This window comes from Aristolochia californica, unplaced genomic scaffold (genome assembly GCF_029961685.1).
Source record: "Aristolochia californica isolate CCGP_79_NKW_82.1479 unplaced genomic scaffold, dmAriCali1.0.hap1 SCAF_3, whole genome shotgun sequence".
NCBI classification, from domain to species: Eukaryota; Viridiplantae; Streptophyta; class Magnoliopsida; order Piperales; family Aristolochiaceae; genus Aristolochia; species Aristolochia californica.
The window spans coordinates 45856714-45875882 of NW_027181992.1; the positions used below are offsets into that span (position 1 = coordinate 45856714).

Here is a 19169-nt window from a genome sequence, read left to right on the forward strand (position 1 = left end):
ATTATTCTTATTTCTTTCTTACTTTCTTTTTCTTTTCCTGCTAACAGGCTTAGCCTTATCAGCAAACTGGAAGAGGCTTAGTTTCACCACTTGCAATTGTATGAAAATGTTGTTCCCAAAGTTGTAAAAGACTAGTTGGATTTCTGTGCTGTACCAGCATCTCTTCCCAGATTCACATATGAACAGTTTAGTCTGCTATAGCGTATGGCAAGTTCATACAAGATCTTAATATACTGGATTAGGAATACGAAAAAGATTATTACAGGCGAGCCAACCAGATTAGCGAAGCAAGTGGCGGACAGCAGCAACAGCATCACCTTTGTGTTCACGCAATGTTCTCTCAGCCACCTTTTTGTCCAGCTGCTTGATGTAAAATGCATCAATTACAAGAGGGTGTTGTAAAGGAGAAGAAGAAAATGACAGAAACAAACGAAGAAATAACAGACCTCAAGCTCATTTGCTATGATGTCAACATCAGTTGGGTTGATCTTGACCGCAGCCAGTGCTTTTTCTCTGCAGCAATAAAATGTCCACCATGTAAATTATAAGCGATTGAACTGATGGGTTCTAGCAGTAGTTCTGCTCTGAGGCCTTGCCCTAGGTTAATTTCACCGAGACTTGATTATCCGTTTGATGGACATGAATCCTAAGACATTTAGTTTGAAAACACCATACAGTAATAAAGCCTAAAGAATCAAAGATAGTGTAAATCAAACTTATGTGGAAATGGGACAAAAGAAAATGGGAGAAAATTCAACTTAAGGATTACAAACTGGTCTCATGGGTGTGGTAGTCTGTCTAATCTTAAGGTGGCTCCCAGAGAGGCCTTCCAGATGGTAATATTTCAAGTGAAGTCAGTCAACAGATGTACAGGAAAGTCCTGTATTGACAAAATTTTGAAAAGTAATGGTAATGCTTCTGCTCTGCTAATTTTTTTTCTTCTTTTAATTTCTTAAGGCCTTGTATCCTTTTTGCCAAAAGATCTTTCAGTAGAAAAAAAGTTTTAAGTGAAGGCTGATACATCCCCTAAAACCGTGTTACTAACTAGAAGAGTAATCCTGGAAAAAGTTTAGATCATTCAGATTGCATGCTATTTTAAGGAAACACTAAAAGATAGAGAAAAACGTTCCTCCACCATTTACTGAATGTTGAATATTGTCCTTCAGAACCCAATTAAAGCTAGAATCTTTTCTTTATGTGAATTAGACCAAACTTTTGAGGCTGCACTTTCCAAATCCAAAATCTTGCTCTAGGCCGAACTCCAAGATCAAGCATTTCAAAGTGTTATATAGAGTGACTAAGCTGGGCCAGTGAGTTTTGGCTTCAAGGAAAGTCTCAAATGTTAATATAACTCAGATAATGGCATGTGACAACACAGTACATGTTAGATGTATCTAGGCTAAACTACTAGAGGAGATACATCTCAGGGGATGGAATCAAGAGAATCTGGACTTACATTCATAAGATACTAATTTCGTGGAAAATGAGTCCTAATAATTTCTTCAGATTGAATTATATACAAATTTGGTGAAGTAACCCCGGTTATGTAGGCGTTTTAAAGTAGGATTTATCTCAAGCAATTAAAATGGGAAAGCTAAAAAGAAGGTTGTATGAAGATGCAAAAATGAAGTGGATCTCTCTTGTGCACTTTTTAGAATAGTGAAATTGCATCAATCTTGTAGCAATAGAAACAGGCCAACGTATAAGTGGAAGAACAAAATTGTTGCAGAACAACATGAAATCAATTGAAGCCCAGGAGTTATATTTATCAAGCCTAAAACACCCCCAATCCAGGATTTTTTGGAGAAAACCCAAATCTGGGCTTAAACATATTTATAGAAGTTTGGTTAATTCGTGCACTAATGGGGCCATAAAGTGGGAACATTATGTTAACCATATGTTTGTCATTATTTTTGAAGATTTCTCCAGGAGAAGAGAGTAGAAAATGGTTGTTTCATTACACAACCTGTATCAAGAGCACTGCCACATTGGTATCTCTTGTCTGACATTACTCCTAATGGTTAGCTCTGACAACACAAGGCAAATAAGTTTTGTCAAATTGGAGAATTCATTAAAAAGCTTGCCAAGTTGTCTACGAACAGGAAGGATGGGCACAAAGATTCTTACTGTTATTACTGCATCCCATGTGACATACGTTTCCTAGGTGCAACCATTGGTGCGAAAATAAGAAATGCACAGATATGGAGGTTCAAGGTAGGGGTGAGGTGCTAGATCAATTTGGCCTGAACCACAAAATTATTTTTCTTCAATGAGGAATAGGAAAATCACTTCAGTCAGTTTTCAGAGATTTCTGAATGATAGCTTCTCATCTAGTAACCCTAACAATACTCACCCTTTACTTTCCCAAAAGTTGTTCCAGAGGATGGAAGATGCTTTCTCCTCCACACAGCTCTTCCAGCAAACAAGGAAGGCAAAGGACCAGGTGCCAAAAGTTTGAGGAAGAAATCTCAAAACTTAAAGATGGAAAAGAAATATCAGCAAATACACGACAAGTAGCTTTGACAAGAGAGTAGTGAACCTAAAGGTTTATAAACAAATGCATTGTTTCAAATTCCAACTTGAGACTGAAAATACTTCTTTTTTTATTTTTTTGTCATAAAAGCTTCACAACTGAAACTTACCGATAAACATCCTAGTTATGACAACGCTAAACAGATTCCACATGAACACTTTGTGTGTGAAACAGTAGCACTCTCTCTTTTTTATGTGTTGAACCCTATACACTGGAAAGACTTAAATAAATCACATTAGAACAACCCAAGCCTTCCAATGTGGCTATTGAGCCAAAGGCCCAATCCACAACCATAAACACTCCTTTTGATAATGGAAACTGAGTAGAAATTTCATATCAACTAAAGAAAACAAACATAAAATTTTCTAATGTACTAATAAGTTTCAATTGTTAAAACCAATCGTGTCTATACTAACAAACTTTCCAAAATAAAGACTCACCTCATTCTCATAGCATTCCAGTCAGCTTCTGATTTTGCTGCAATTGACGCCATAGCCTACAATTAAAAGCAAGTTAAGGATTGTGGAAAACCTGACATCATTGTCATAGAAACGCACAGTATTGGCCCTTAGAAACACAAAGATCTCTCGGATATCACCAAAACCAAATACGCCATGCATATAAAGCACTGCATTGAAACAAGAATAGTCATTCAGATGCGCCTCCTATTTATCCATACCCAATCAAGACCATGGCTTCGACAGTCACTTAGCCGAAAATCCCTTAAAACCATGTCCAACAGAATCACGTAAACTGTTTGCCCCCAGGTTCCTTCATGTCATCCTCAATGACGGAGAAATTTTTCTTTGGGTAACCCAAAGAAGAAACTCCATTTTGTAAATATGGTTTTCAGAGAAACGAATCTCAGTACTATTTATAGGAAAGCAGAGTACAAGCACACATCAGTTCAATTCCTTCGTCAACTTCTCCTAACAACTAATAAGAACTAATCAACGAAGGTGCTAAAAGATATTAAAATGGGCATCAGTTAAAGTTATAAAATGCTATAGGTCTTCCACAGAAATGGTTATCTAATAAGACTATTATTTCCCCTTCGTTTCGACTTATCCAGGTAAAAGGGAAGACAAACCTCTTGGACTCTGACTGAGTTGAGTTGGCGATCTTCTACATGATCAGTGAGCTTATCAAGGGCTTTGCTTTGTTGCTGTAAATCTTTAGAATCAACCATACGGTCCACTCCTTCGTCTACAAACTCCTCCATTGCTCTTCGCGACGATAAACAGCCTCCTCCTTGGTTCCCTTCTCTGCTGTGCTATGCTATGCTATGCACTTAAGAAGGCCAGAGGTTTCCTTATTGAAGGGCAGAGGGAGATGGTTCGTTTCGGACCTGAATTTTATGAAAACTGCAAAAACACTCATTTACATGAGTAGCCAATGAGATGTTGAATCACTCCAAAGGCTTTTATTTATTTACTTATTTATTTATTTAAAATAAAGAAAATTAAACACTTTAAAGGAATACTTTGACTTTAAAATATTTAAAATTTAAAAAACATTTTTATAGGTTATTCAAGTGTTTTTACAATACTAGTAAAATTCAATGATGGTCCTAATCCTTTCAAAAGAATGGCTTAAAATTTAATTTTAAGCCTCTTCCACACAATTTTATTTTTTAACCTTTTTTTGGAAATATAAAGAAAAAAAGACCTACTAGTTTCTTTTAGCTGAAATTATTAGGGTTGGTTGTATATGAAATTGGACTCTGATAGGTTGCAACCTGATATAGGTGTAAGTAAAATAACAATATTAAAGACCATCAATATTATATTTATTATATTTGATTCATATAAATCATTATTTTTTAAAAAGATGTAAAAAATATAAAAATACATGTTTTATTGTATTACAGCTGGTTGGTTTCAATTAGGGAAAGACATAAGAGTATCATTTGTATGGAAAAAAGAATCATAAAAAAAAAAAATTACTTAATCATAACTCAATCCTCTACCACTTTGGGAATGATGGTTTGATTACCTCAATGGAAGATCTTGTTGCCCTAGTGATCTAGCTGGGATGGGGAGGAGATCTCACTGATTTAGAGCTCTTGTACTTTTGGGTAGGGGAACATTATCCTTTGGGTCCTCTGAAACATTCTTGGATGCAGCCCTGAATGATTTTGTAGTGTTCTAAGCTTAAGAAGACTGAGGTATCTTTACATTAGAAGTTCTTGAAGGCCCTTTTAAAGTGATATGAGGTTTGGTTGCAATAAGGCAAAATCTGGTTCATGGGAAGAGGAAATGGTGATTCTTGAATTTGCAAAATTTGCATAGGCTTTTATAGCTTGATAGTAGTAGTTAGCTACTTACGATGTAATTGACTACCTTTTCATTTTATAGACTCTTTATAACTTCAATGTAATCGACTACTTTTCGAGTAGTCAAGTACTTTGGTTTGCATGTCAATCAATACATGTGATTACTTTGAATGGACTCAACTATATTGGTAACTCTACCCTTTTGTTGTTAGACTAAAGTAATCGACTACTTTAAAGAGTAGTCGAGTTCATTTCAAACAACAAGTTCTCAGTAGTTTTGAAGGGTCTTAAGTAGTTGACAAGTCATTTTTCAAATAGTAAATTGCTTTGAAAAGAATGCAACAATCTAAAAGTAGTCGACTACTTATAATGCATATCGATTGTTTTACTCGTGAACTTAAAATTTTATACAAATTCCATATTTTCTAAATCCAATTAACTTCTAATCTTTAAAAACTTTCTGAAGGTAGAGATTTTGTAAAAAAAATCTTTAAGATAATCGTTTGTACCAACAAATTTAATGTTGACCAACCCTTTTTTAAGACAATTTCTAAGAAATGATGTTTGATTTATATATATAGTCATACTATGAAGCACAAGGTTTAATGACAAATTAATAGCAAAGGTATTATCATACTAAATGGGAATAAAATCACACTCTTGGTTGTAGTCCCAAAGGGTTTGCTACAACAAGGGCTTGAGTGTAACATAGTATTGCGAACATATATTGATCAACCTTGAATGTTGAGAGTGTCATATAGTTTTGCGTTTTAGAGAACTAGGATCCTAAGAAACCACCAAAAAATTGACACATTCTAGATGTGATTTTTCTATCATCAAGTCTACTTTAGAATATTCTAAAAGATAAAATTCATTAGTTATAGGATAAAATAGAAAAAAAATTAGAGTTTCCCTAAGGTATTGGAAGATTTTTTTCACATCTATTACATGAGACTCTTTTGAATTTGATTGAAACTTAGCACAAATAAATGACATATTGGACATCCGATCTACTAAGTGGAATAGACTTTCAACCATGCCTCCATATCCAGTTTGATCAACATTTTTTTCAGCATCATCTTTGCAAAGTTTGCATAGGTTTATCTAACTTTTATGACTTACTAAAAGTTTAAATTCAATTTGTACAACAACTACATACGAAAATTTTATAGCAACTCACAATCACTACTTTGAATTGCTAATACACTCCTAGGGTGCTCTTGCCTTGGAGTTCAAATATCCATTATGATTTGCCAAATGGCATCTAAAACATAGAACCGCAAAGGTTTAAATTACAACACCTGCCCAAATACCTTGGGACTTGTTGCTAACAGCACTATGTACAACTACCTAGACTTAGTAGGGAATTTTACTTCTTTTAGAAGGGGTACCAACTTTAAACTTTCAAAAACACAAAAGAAGCCTTTTGAAAGACATATATACAAAAAAATAATTTAGTTACAACTTAGTCCCAGGTGAAACTACTAAGATATCAACAACATTTGATGTTGTTTGTAAAATTGAATTGAAATGGCTATAGTTAAAATAATTTTTGAAATTCACAATAAGATCTTGAATACTAAATTTATTAAAATTTCTTTCAAATAAAGTGTATTTTGTGAGGAAAGTATGAAATGAGAATACTTAGTTCTTCGAGGAAATACCTTGGAAAGATAGCTCCTTTAGGAATTTGAAAATAAAAAAACTTGTGAGACACTCATAATGACTACAAAGCTTTAGAAATTCGTGCAAACAAATTGCTTGTTTAGGCTAGAGAAGACTTGAGTATGTATATCACAAAATCCCAATTAAAAAAACTAGTCTTTGCATAAGATTAGCATTAATCTAGCTTAGTCAAAACTAATTAAAAAATATTCCAAATTTATGAAAAAAACTTATTAAATTTTATTAAAAATACTTATTAAAATATTACAAAGATTTCTTAAAAGATCAACATTCCTTCTAGAGGCGTTTTCTTCTCGTTGGCAACACCATTTCCTTTTTTGTCATTAGAAGCATATCCCTTGTTTTTTGTGTTGCTAAACTATTTCTCCTTTGTCCTAGAAGGGCTAGAGTCAATTTCAACATTCACAACATGAAATGAATAGTATTTAAGAAAATAATCTCCGAGCTGACCGAGAGGAGCATTTCCATCATACCCTCGATCACTCATGTCATGTATTATTTTATGTGATTGGATTAAGGAATATATTTTTTCTTGACTCTAGGAGAACTTTTCAAAGTCTCTCTTTAAACAATCTCTTGTTTCTTCTAGAGAGTCATATTTTGCCTTTCATACATCATTTACATCACTACGCATATGACCAACATGCAAATGTGAGACATCTATATGTCCCTCCTTACTAGTGCATTTCTCCTGCAATTTAACCAACTCGTATTATCCATCAATGAAGGAATCTAATTTTGATATTATCTCATTGCGAATAGCCTTTGGATTAGTATCTCATTGCGAATAGCCTTTTTCAATGAGTTTCTTCACATCAAAATCTTCATGATTGGATTGGGAACTTACCTCATCTTCTCTGTCCATGAGAGCCATGTTAACTACTTCCTCTTTTGATACATATTCTTTACTGTTGGAGTAAGAAAGTGCTTCATCCCAAGTTTCAACTGTCAAATCTTTCTTTTTTAGTTTCTTTGTTCCTTTCTTTCTCCTTTTTGAGTGGGTAGTACACAATACAATGATCATTGCTTCCACACTTGCCATCATCTTTCTCAATGTTTTGACTTGTTGTTTGTCATCTTCTTAAAGGTTTCCCCTTGCTCTTCTTAAACCTAAAAAATATTTTAAGCTTTCTAACAAACATGGCATTGTCATTATCATGAAAAAAAAAACTACCATGATAAGAGCAATCACTAACATCAACGAAAAAAATCATTTGATTTCCTATTCTTATTTTCTTCCTTTTCATATTATTTTAAAGTCATTTCATGGGTAAGAAGATTATCGATGAATTATTCTAGAGTAACAATTTTTACTCTTCTTATTTCATTGATAGTTGTAGCCTTGAACATAAATTCCTTAGGTAAGCTCTTTGCTAAAGAGCAGGTATGCAAGAATCTTGCATGACTCTCACAATAAGAAATCTCACAAAGCTAAAATTAATATGGTGGAGTCTAAAAAGAGTCTCATGGAATGAGGTCTCGCAGAAAAGTATTAGTTAAAAGTGTTTTAGTTATGTTAGTCTTCTATTTATATTCAGTTGTTCAATGGTTCTAGGACTTATTTTTTAGTGTTTAACTTTGGGTGTAACTGGTACTTGAGTAGTTTAATTATAATTTGATTCTATTTGTTTCCTTTATTATAAATAGAAGCTCATAAACTCAAATTACATAAAGTTAATAAAATATTTTTCTTTTCCTGAAATTCAACACTGTTAAGAATGGTATAAAAAAAGATTATTTGTGTAAATAGTGCCAAGCAAAATTAGCTTGCTCAAGATTCTATTGAATCTTCAGTCATTCTCTCAATAGACTTGGTTTCATTTTGACATTCTCATACTTGTTTAGAAGTATGTTCAGTTTTGCCTTTTTTACTTGAGAAATACCTTCATAGGTTACTTCAAGTTTATTCCATACTTCCTAGGCACTATGTACACCAATTATTCTTGAATGCACAATAATAATCAAATAGCACAAAAGTGTGTTAAAAGCTTTATAGTTTGGGGGCACTTTTTTCTTTTCCTTATCAATGTACTTGCAGAATATTTTCTACCTCCTTATTTCCCCCTCTTCATAGGAATATAAGTTCCTTGGATAATGATATCCCAAAGACCAAATTCATACCTCAACAAGAAGTGTTTTCCTTCTTCGGTGTGTATAATTCCTTCCATCAAATAAAGATAGTTTTATGATTAACATGTTGATAACAAAGGTTTTTGAAGGTGCTAAAGTTAGTCAAAGGTGGATCTTTGATATTTGTTGGAAGATATGAATAAGTCGGGGTGGTGTCATTAATGTAATTATCTTATGATTTTTGTCTCTTATTCACTCCTACTAAGAAGAAGGATATACTTGTAATATTTGTACTTTTGGCATATATAAATAAAGAAAGGGGAGGGTTATGACACAATTCCATAACTCTGTTCTTCCTCCTCTTTTCTCCCCAAAGTGTGCTCTCTCAACTTCCTCTCCTACACGTCCTCTCTCCTTTCTTCTCTCTTCTCTCTTCTCCTTCTTTTTGTTCGTCCTTCTCTTTTTTTTTCGAAAATTTGTAATCTAAAGAGTCCTGGAAATCAATAATATTCAACCTAGAATTAAACACTCGGAGTATACTAGCTCTGATACCACTTTTATAATCCACAAAATAGATTTATTAACTAAACTTTATCGCGTATGCTACCCAATGCACTTCCATTCTGTAAATTGAACAACAATAAATAAAAAAGCATGCAACCATAATGTGTTCAGTGACCTAATGACATTTACAACAATAAAATCTATGGGTCTAAGATTACAACACTTGTCCACCTTTGGGACTTATGTCTTGCAACTACTAGGTAGGGCACTAGACCCATGGAGGGATTTTCAACTACTAATCAGCTTATCCAATATCTATTGATTGATTTTACAAATTTAAGGGTTACTTGCTTCTCAATATAGCTCAATAATGCCTCTTAATAGGCTGATTTTACAATAAATCAATCACAATTGAATACTGATCCTAGGTCCTACCAACGCAATAGAAGTTTAATGGTATTATTATATGAAAATGATAGACCAAAAGGATGCTAGTAAGAATGGTTTCTAATAGGAGGTTGATGAAATATGCACTCAATGTGCAGTGAAAAAAAAATAATTTGAAAGTCAATGCAAAACTTATCCGACAATATAAAACCAAGTATTTGAACCAAGGTTTAAGAATATAAACACAAAATACTTAGCTCAAAGGGCAATTAGTAAAATTTGACTTCCTTTGAAATCATGGGAGGATAAAAATCTCCAAGTCTTAGTTTAGGATCAAGATCAATACTTCAAAATTTTAATTTGGCAACGAGTGAAAATAAGTTTGATTCAAGATCTTCTTAAAAAGAAGTCTCTCCAACATTCAAAAAGCTAGTAGTTAGAGCTAAAAAAATTACATTATGTTATTTTGTAAATCTCATAAAATCTATGTTAAAAAATTATGAAAAAGTGCATTAAAATTTATTTTACTACTTATTAAAGTTGTATGTCACCTAAAAAATGTTTACATGATTAATTTGGATTTGAACTTGCAAAGCTGAGAATTTGTAATAGCTATACCAAGTAGTCAACTACATTAAAAAAATTCTATAGCTTCCATTTGATACATGTGGTCGACTATTTCTGGCTTTTTGAGGCTTGATGTAATCGACTACTTAAAAAATGCCAATCTTGTTGTTTACCTATAGTCAACTACTTTTCTATAATGTGGTTGATTGTTTTTGCTTTGGCCTTGTGAAAATAATCAACTGTTGATGTAGTGGTAGATGACTTTTGTGAGTTTCCATGCACATGTAGTCAACTACTACCCATGTAATTGATTGCTTGAAAATTCCAAGAGCTCTCTCTTTCTACCAGTTGAATGTTTTTACCAAATTGTTCGACTACATTTGGTGTTTTACTTATCAATAAGACTTCTTCCTATTTGATGTAGTTGAATGCTTTTGACCAATTGACAAAAATGGCTTCCTTTTTTTTGGCAAAAAATCAACTTACATCTCATGATTAAAATCCTTGGTTTGTTATCATCAAAATTAGGAATAAATAAAAGATCTTCGAACCTTGATCCAGTATGCACATCGTAGGTCACGTGTCCCCTAATCTATAACAGGTTGCATGTGAATTTTTTGATGCACGAATCAAACTAAACCCATTTCAAGCGCGGGTCCTAAATGAGGCCATGAATTATCACCGCCTAATAACGTAGTTCTTCAATGACCGCAATTTGTGATTGCATATATTTTATGTACCATATTTATATGTATGCTATGAAATTCTATACACAAATCTTTAGAATACTCTATTACATGTATTTATACCCATTCTAGTTTTTTGTCATTAGTCAATTAATTTTTTAAGTATTATAAAAAAAAATTAAAATTTTTTTCATAAACTTTTTTTCTCATGTATTGATTAAAAAGTGATAAAGAACCCACATAATAAATATGTGGTCCATTTTAAAAAAGTTAGATCAGGCAGGCATTTCCATTTAGGGTCAATCATCTTGGTCCCATATGAATCAATAGGTGCAAGCCACTATAGTCAGAAGTTCATATTATAAAAGAGAAAAAATAGTATTTTTAGAGACTCTTCCACTTTTTTTCCCACCCTAAGATGTTCCTTATGCAGTTGTAGTTTCATGGATTTTGCAACAATTTAAAAAGTTACAAGACAGGGTTTCTATATAAATAAACTGTACTTGACAAAACCATACTTAGAGGTCCTGCGAGATTTCTTAGCCAGCATTTCATCATGAGATTGAACCAAGGTTGTCCAGTCTAACTCTCGTTCCATCTCATATAAGTTGAGACAGTTCGTTGGTAGGGAAGAGCTAGTTTCCTCGTCTCTATCAAGCTCGAAATGGATTAAGTGTATCTCTTATTCGTATTATCGATTGAATCCTTTTCATGCATCACTGCGCCATGTGATGTTGTCCGACTCTTTAGAATTCAAAAGACGATCGAGCATGTGCAATGTAGTTGAATTTATTAAGCCCTGCCAACGCTCTGGACTTTGCCGTCCAGAATATCATCCATTTGAGAAAATAGGCTTTCTGCATTAAATGGAGTTTGGTTCTTGATTTAGAGTCATTCAAAGGTCTGATTCGTGGAGAACAGTCGGAGAAATTACTCTACTCAGACTGTGAATAGGAAACCTGCATTCCTGGGTAGATGGGTAATGGGTAATGAATCGTCTTCTTTGTTTTGTAAACCAACTGAGAATGGCCGAGCAAGGTGATTTTGTGATGACGTGAATATATAGGAACGAAGCAGGCAGCAAGCATGAATACGTGGTGAGAATTCAATCAAGCAGAAGTTATACGGATTATAGTTGGTTGGGAATTAAGAACTGTAATAATTGTTAGTACATAGTCAGATTCAGAGGAAGCCCCAGCCTCAAAGCATGTGAAGCGCAGGAGAAAGTAAGGAGGCATGTATTGATTTCTTACGCGTATTTGGGCTCTATAAATAGAGATCTGAATCTGCATCGAAGAAACAAGCATTGCTTCTTTTCCTTCTGCTTACTGTCACTGGTGGAAAAATGAGGAGGCTTTTGAAAGAAATGCTCGTTTTGAGTGCACTGTTTGCAATGTCAATGGTGGTGATAGGAGTGGTAGAAGCACGGCAGTTTGAGAAGGAGAGTTTTCTGGGTGGTCACGGAGGTGGACTCGGAGGTGGTGGAGGACTAGGAGGGGGAGTTGGAGGCGGTGGGGGACTAGGAGGAGGAGCAGGAGCTGGTGGTGGACTAGGAGGAGGAGCAGGAGGCGGTGGAGGACGAGGAGGAGGAGCAGGAGCTGGTGAAGGACTAGGAGGAGGAGCTGGAGGCGGTGGGGGACTAGGAGGAGGAGCAGGAGGCGGTGGGGGGCTCGGAGGGGGAGCCGGAGGTGGCGGAGGTCTGGGAGGAGGTGCTGGTGGTGGTGCAGGTGGAGGACTGGGAGGTGGTGCAGGTGGAGGACTTGGAGGAGGTGGTGGTAAAGGTGGAGGGCTGGGAGGTGGTGCAGGTGGAGGACTGGGAAGTGGTGAAGGTGGAGGACTTGGAGGAGGTGGTGGAAAAGGTGGAGGGCTGGGCGGTGGTGCAGGTGGAGGACTGGGAGGTGGTGAAGGTGGAGGACTTGGAGGAGGTGGTGGTAAAGGTGGAGGGCTGGGAGGTGGTGCAGGTGGAGGACTTGGAGGAGGTGGTGGTAAAGGTGGAGGGCTGGGAGGTGGTGCAGCTGGAGGACAGGGAGGTGGTGCAGGTGGAGGACTGGGAGGTGGTGAAGGTGGAGGACTGGGAGGAGGTGGTGGTAAAGGTGGAGGGCTGGGAGGTGGTGCAGGTGGAGGACTTGGAGGAGGTGGTGCAGGTGGAGGACAGGGAGGTGGTGCAGGTGGAGGACTTGGAGGAGGTGGTGGTAAAGGTGGAGGGCTGGGAGGTGGTGCAGCTGGAGGACTTGGAGGAGGTGGTGGTAAAGGTGGAGGGCTGGGAGGTGGTAAAGGTGGAGGGCTGGGAGGTGGTGAAGGTGGAGGACTTGGAGGAGGTGGTGGTAAAGGTGGAGGGCTGGGAGGTGGTGCAGCTGGAGGACTGGGAGGTGGTGAAGGTGGAGGACTTGGAGGAGGTGGTGGTAAAGGTGGAGGGCTGGGAGGTGGTGATGGTGGAGGACTGGGAGGAGGTGGTGGTGCAGGTGGAGGACTGGGAGGTGGTGAAGGTGGAGGACTTGGAGGAGGTGGTGGTAAAGGTGGAGGGCTGGGAGGTGGTGAAGGTGGAGGACTTGGAGGAGGTGGTGGTAAAGGTGGAGGACTGGGAGGTGGTGAAGGTGGAGGACTTGGAGGAGGTGGTGCAGGTGGAGGACTGGGAGGTGGTGCAGGTGGAGGACTTGGAGGAAGTGCAGGTGGTGGACTAGGTGGTGGAGCAGGAGGAGGAGCTGGTGGAGGATTTGGTGGTGGTGCAGGTAGTGGTGGTGGACTAGGGGGAGGAGCTGGAGGTGGTGCTGGCGGAGGGTTTGGTGGTGGTGCAGGTGGAGGTGGTGGAGTGGGAGGGGGATTTGGTGGTGGTGCTGGTAGTGGCGGTGGAGGAGGGCATGGAGTTGGTGGAGGATTTGGTAGTGGTGCAGGAGGTGGTGATGGAGGGGGAGGGGGAGCTGGAGGAGGATTCGGTGGTGGTGCTGGCAGCGGCGGTGGTGGTGGTGCCGGTGGAGGACTTGGCTGGAAGGCCCCATGAAGAATGATCACCACTAAAAAATATGATATCTATTACCCAGTTATTTATGTTTGGTGAGATGCCCTCGCATACGCTGAAGTCCCCGTTTTTCTATTCCAAAAACGGTTTGTTTCTAAGTTGGAAGTTAAACTAGAATAAAAAATTTCTCCTCAGGTGAATGCACCGTCTGAGCCAAATTCCTGTCTCATCCATCTTGCAACTCTTTAATTCACTGAACGTTCTCTATCCTCATAATGGTAATGTCCAGAATTACAGAAATTAGCGTTCTCTTGTTAATGCTTCAGTTCTGTCATATCAACTCTTCTGCACAGACACTGTGAAAATCTGAAGAACTATTCATTCTTTTGGTTGTAAATTTTGCTATAAATTTGTCTGACATTGAAGAGACAAAGAGCTACCAAAGACTCCGCATCAAGAGCACTTGTTGCTTCATCCAGTAACAGGATCTTTGCATCCTTAACAATGGCACAAGCAATTGCTACTCTTTGCTTCTGTCCACCAGACAACTCGACGCCTCTCTCATCCACAAATGTCTCATAACCCTGCAATTGTCATGAAAACCCATTTAAGATTCATCTCAAAGCATTAGACTGAAGAGAGACAAAGTGACTCGTAAACCTGGTTCACAGTGATCCAACCTGTTGCAACCTGTACAAGGTTTTGGAGTTAAAAAGAAAATAGCATTTTTCGCAAGACGATTCAACTTTCTATTCAAATGAACCTGCCTTCAAGCTTAGTCCAGTCAAGTCAGCTACTCGGAGCAACTCCCGGCGGAAGAAAGGTACGTTTACCAATCGCTTCTGGTTCTTCGGAAGAATCAACTGATTTCTCCCTTCTTCATTGATATGGGAAAAAAGGAACCGTCTACCAGTTAGGAAGCCATCTTGAGTTTCATCTTCTAGATAAGTCCAGAGTAGAGATATTCTCCCAGGTACTAAAATCCCACCACAATAGACGAACAAAGCAGACCTGTACAGTGGAAAGGTAGTGACATTGGTGGTGGATTCGGAGGTGGCAAAAGCGGCGGTGGAGGAATTGGAGGATGCTGTGGTGGTGGGTTTGGACTTTGGAGGTGGTGAAGGAGAGGTATTTTAACCCTTTAATTTAGCCATGATGTAGACGAACTGTCGACGCCCTTCAATTATTTAGATAAAATTTCAAATATAGATTTCGTCAAGGCCTTGGATGGGGTCTTCTTTTATTTGTTCTTTCTCCGTCCCAACGTCGTCCCAGCCTTGTCCAAAGCTCTGAATAGAGCGGGGAAGGCCCCAAAAAGATAAACGCGTCGTTTGTATCTTTATTTTGCCTGATAAAAACTAAAAACCTCGCTTGAGAGATTCGAACTCTCACAGGTAAACCCATGTACTTTGGCACACGACCAAAGCGACGTCTCCTGTACATTATCTTGATACCTCTTTAGATTACTACACTTTTCAACTTCAGTTCGTCAAACGATAATGGTGACCTATGGCAGATCAGAAGGAAGATCATAGCATTTCACGGCACCCACCAAAGCCATGGCTTGTCTCATCGACTCCCCCAGGTACTGAGGATGGTTCTCAATGCGAGTAATACCATGCTCCTTTTGCAGTTCATGTAAAATCCTTCCCACAATCTGCAGACGAAACCATGAATGAATAATATAACAAGATTACAACGTTAGAATGGAAATCGACAGCACGCAAAGCTGCACCAGAAATGAAGAATTGCGTGATAATGTCAATGGAGATGTGCACAACAAACCTTCCGTGCATAGCCACCATAAGCCACTCCTCCAATTACAGCTTCTGAACTACTGCTCGCCCTGATTGAAAATGTTTTGCCGCGGAAATTCTCTGTTAACATCCGCAACAAAGACGATAATAAGACCAGTTAACGGCTGATTACTGATGAAAAGAACTTGTTCATGTGGTGAATGAAATCCAAAACAGAATCTTCATGTTGTCAAAGTGTTTGAGAGTTACCAGGCTTGGGCATCTTTTGGAAAAGCCCCACCTTCTTCAGAGAGTCAACTGTGTGAGAGTTTGTGCCACCAGCTAGTTGTAAAAAACCTTCAAGTATATATAGTTTGGTAAGCTTTCAAAACATGCAGAGAAGTATAATATGACTGCCAATGGCCTTCACAAGGGATGCCATTACATACCACAAGGTCTGTCCCTAACTGCAGCCAATCGAACAGCAAAAGCAATTGTTTCTCTTGTGGTTCCTCGTCCAATGTCACCACTCATTGGCCGACCATCCAACTGCATGTTAGATGTTGAACTGAACCACATTAGAAGATGAACAGAATCACACCTTTAGAAGGGATCTTATCGGATAACTGATGGGATTATGTTTATCCCTTATCACTACAGTCCATTCTCATCATACACGACAATTTAGAACTTTGATTGTATGGAAAACTTTAAAGAGGGAAGCTACTGCTTGATGTACACTCACTTCAGTAGGAAATTATATGCAGAAAAGAACCCAAATGCTGGTATTTGGATACCCACCTGCCATATATTGTGGCATGTCAAGTTTGGCTTCATGATGGAGTACAGAGTTTTCATACAAGAGTCAGTTGATTCCCCAACATCAGGAAGGCTAACCTGGATAAAACAGTATATGAATGATGATCTGACGATCAGATCTCATGAAGATATATAATGGATGGAGGCTTACTGCCACGAGTTTAAGATGAGCAATTGAAGCAGCCAAGCTATTCCAGAGCTCTTTGAATGAATCAGTCTGCCTCGCATTAGTGTGTATCTCTATTGCATCTACATCTTCTCTCCTTAAGAGAAGAGCGGTAGCAGCAGCATCTCTGATATAAGTAACAGCGCCTATTCAATCCCACATATTGGATACAAGAGGAACATTATTCACTTAAAATCACTGAAAACTGCAACAAGAACTGAAATAAAACACTTTAATTTAACCGAAAAAAATCCAAGAAGGGTACCCACTAATCTTATCGTATGGGCAACAAGGAATGCACCGTCCACATCCATAGCACCTTTCAGTTATAACTCCATACTGCAAAAGAAGCTAATCGATATTATTTAAGGCATTTTGAACCAGAGAAAGGAAAAGAAGAAGTTTGTTAAATTGAGGATCACCTTCCTTGGAGATTCTTCATCAACAGATAACCTTGGCATCAATATTGCATCTGCAGGACAGACCTTTTCACATGGTCTGGAGCAATCAGGGGGACAATTCACAGGATCAAATTCTGTGGAAATAGTAGTATGGTTAAAGAATAAGCTAGAAAATGAGACCAAAACAAAGTACAAGGACGAATTTCTTTATTGAATCCATCTAATAGTTGACAAGACATGCAAGAGAAAAGAATCTGTAAGAACAAGTATAAATATTCTCCATCCTTCGAACACTTACAGTAATTTCATTTCTTATCGATTTAGGACGAGGAAATGAAAATCAAGCGCTCACCAGCCTTCCGAAAGTGAAGATCTTGATCATCATTGACACTGACCATTACCCACGGTCTCCGAACAGGGGCAATTTGTATGGCCGCATCAATCCCTTCATTCACTGCATTCACGACAGAGGCCTCCGCCGCACAATCGATGCAATCAACCCCAGCAAGCGTGTACACGAGAGAGAGGTTCCTCACATCGACCACGTCCTAATAGAGTTGCAGAACAGCAGAACTTACAGACTGTAATACACTTATCTTCTCCCTTTTCCTCTTATAAAAGAGAAACTAGCACTTCCCATTTATAGATGAGAGACGAAAGAAAAATACAATTTACTCCTGGAGGTGTTACCTCAAAGCTAGCTCCGCAGATGAGCTTCACCCAGTTCCCGCAGCGCAGAGAGTCGATGGGAGATGAAGAAATTGAACGACTCTGCGCGGATATCTGCGCTAGAGTTTTGATGATTCGGCTCCATCGATGATGTTTCCGCAACTCGCTGAGAGAATGAGACAGAATTCGTTAGGACAACGGCAATTGGTGACATTTATGGGAAAGGAGAACGCAAAGAGAGACCTTCCAGCCATTTGTTGTATTGGGCGAGTAGAAGCAGAGCAAGAGAAGAAGCGTAAAGCCATTTGTTATCCGTGGGAAGGAGGAGACGAAGTGGGTAATCCAAAGACGAGAGATTGACACCAACGCATCAGAGTTGCTCTGTCGAAGGATCCGCCAAAAATATGCCTCACTCAACTTGATTCTCTTTGAAATTGCTTTTGATTTCTTCAGGATTATCTCCTTTAATGATCATATCATCCACAACAGCTTTCCATGTTTTATATCATTTCCCTTGGTCTTTCTTCCTAATCAATACCATTTTTGTGATTGAAGTTTACCTTATTATAACACAGATATTTCAAATTAAATATTTATAAAAAGATCTTTAAATCTAGTTTCTAACTCAAAAAAGAATTTTGTCAACCAGAGTTTTGTTTAAATATAAATAGACATTTAAAGTAGCAAAAATCAGGCAATAGGAAATATTCAAGGAGTTGCACAAAGCTTGAGTTTTTGAAACATTTTTCCACAAATAATTAGAATTCCTATAGAGAATTACATCGCAAAAGAAATTCACGTAAATATACATTCTAATCCAACAAATATTTTCTCAATCAAAAAATTTTCAAAGAGAAATATCAATATTAGTCGAATCAGAGGTCATGTTGGTAGCCTATTGCATGTGAAAATTAGAATTTGAAGCTAATTGTTTTCCTTTATTTTTTGAGTTACTAAATAAGTTTTTTTTTTTTTTACAAAGCGTAAACTTTCTCGATTAGAAAATCGTGTTTCTTCATTCTAAATTCCAAATATATTTTCATAATCTTTCTAATTCCATAAATTCTTTCTTGAAAATTTCTTTCCGAGTTGGTCAAGTTGTGTTGAAAAGTAATGCCTAACATGAGAACTCTATGTTTCATATTATATTTTATCTCAAAACTTTCCTTATTGGAGGGTTTTTTTTAAGTTTCCTCAATCATACCTGCTTATAGATGAAATATTGTTATCTCCTTTTTGAGTCAAACTTGGTCATTTTACGTCCATCTATTTGTCTAAAAGTGTCACCTTCTTATTTGGAAGAATAAAGAGTTGTATTGTGTATCTCCTTCCATTTGAAGTATGAGAGTCACTCTGCTTTTATTCATATCCTTAATTCCCTCAAGTACTTTCTTCTGTTTGTTTAAAAAACCACTTAAGAGCAATGCATAAAGACCCACTACTTGCAAAGAGCATATGTTTGTCCAATATCCACCTTTATTCAATTATTTTATTCTACTTACCCAAGTGTCATTTTGAGCTACCCTTAAAAAAATAGTAGATTCTTTTCATTGCCCTAAATGGGTCGGACACCTTCAAATTTGAGCAATCATTTAAGACTGAGTTGGAGTTTCGTCATTGGGGTAGGGGTGATTTTTCTTCTCCACCATTATTTTATACAAGTTGGGTTTCTTGACATAGAACAAAGAGATCATACCTTAAGGGGGGAAAGTAG

The 19169-nt window shown here is 37.6% G+C and overlaps 3 protein-coding genes across 3 annotated transcripts; 1 reads left to right on the top strand and 2 right to left on the bottom strand.

Moving 5' to 3' along the window:
• Positions 1–265: 265 nt before the first annotated feature.
• LOC137959042 (uncharacterized) lies at positions 266–3870 on the bottom strand. The gene is made up of 4 exons (XM_068806314.1): positions 3624–3870; positions 2974–3029; positions 447–513; positions 266–360 (listed from the first exon to the last, which is right to left on the bottom strand). Exons 1-4 carry the CDS (start codon positions 3753–3755, stop codon positions 280–282), a joined length of 336 nt encoding a protein of 111 aa, XP_068662415.1. The 5' UTR covers positions 3756–3870; the 3' UTR covers positions 266–279.
• An 8150-nt stretch (positions 3871–12020) lies between these two features.
• On the top strand, positions 12021–13706 carry LOC137959622 (glycine-rich cell wall structural protein-like). The gene is made up of 2 exons (XM_068806978.1): positions 12021–12585; positions 12907–13706. Exons 1-2 carry the CDS (start codon positions 12054–12056, stop codon positions 13704–13706), a joined length of 1332 nt encoding a protein of 443 aa, XP_068663079.1. The 5' UTR covers positions 12021–12053.
• Positions 13707–14911: 1205 nt separating this feature from the next.
• LOC137960012 (uncharacterized) lies at positions 14912–17877 on the bottom strand. The gene is made up of 11 exons (XM_068807455.1): positions 17699–17877; positions 17477–17621; positions 17139–17334; positions 16808–16920; positions 16655–16724; positions 16371–16531; positions 16202–16297; positions 15850–15949; positions 15671–15757; positions 15450–15541; positions 14912–15321 (listed from the first exon to the last, which is right to left on the bottom strand). Exons 1-11 carry the CDS (start codon positions 17758–17760, stop codon positions 15172–15174), a joined length of 1272 nt encoding a protein of 423 aa, XP_068663556.1. The 5' UTR covers positions 17761–17877; the 3' UTR covers positions 14912–15171.
• Between the last annotated feature and the right edge of the window lie 1292 nt (positions 17878–19169).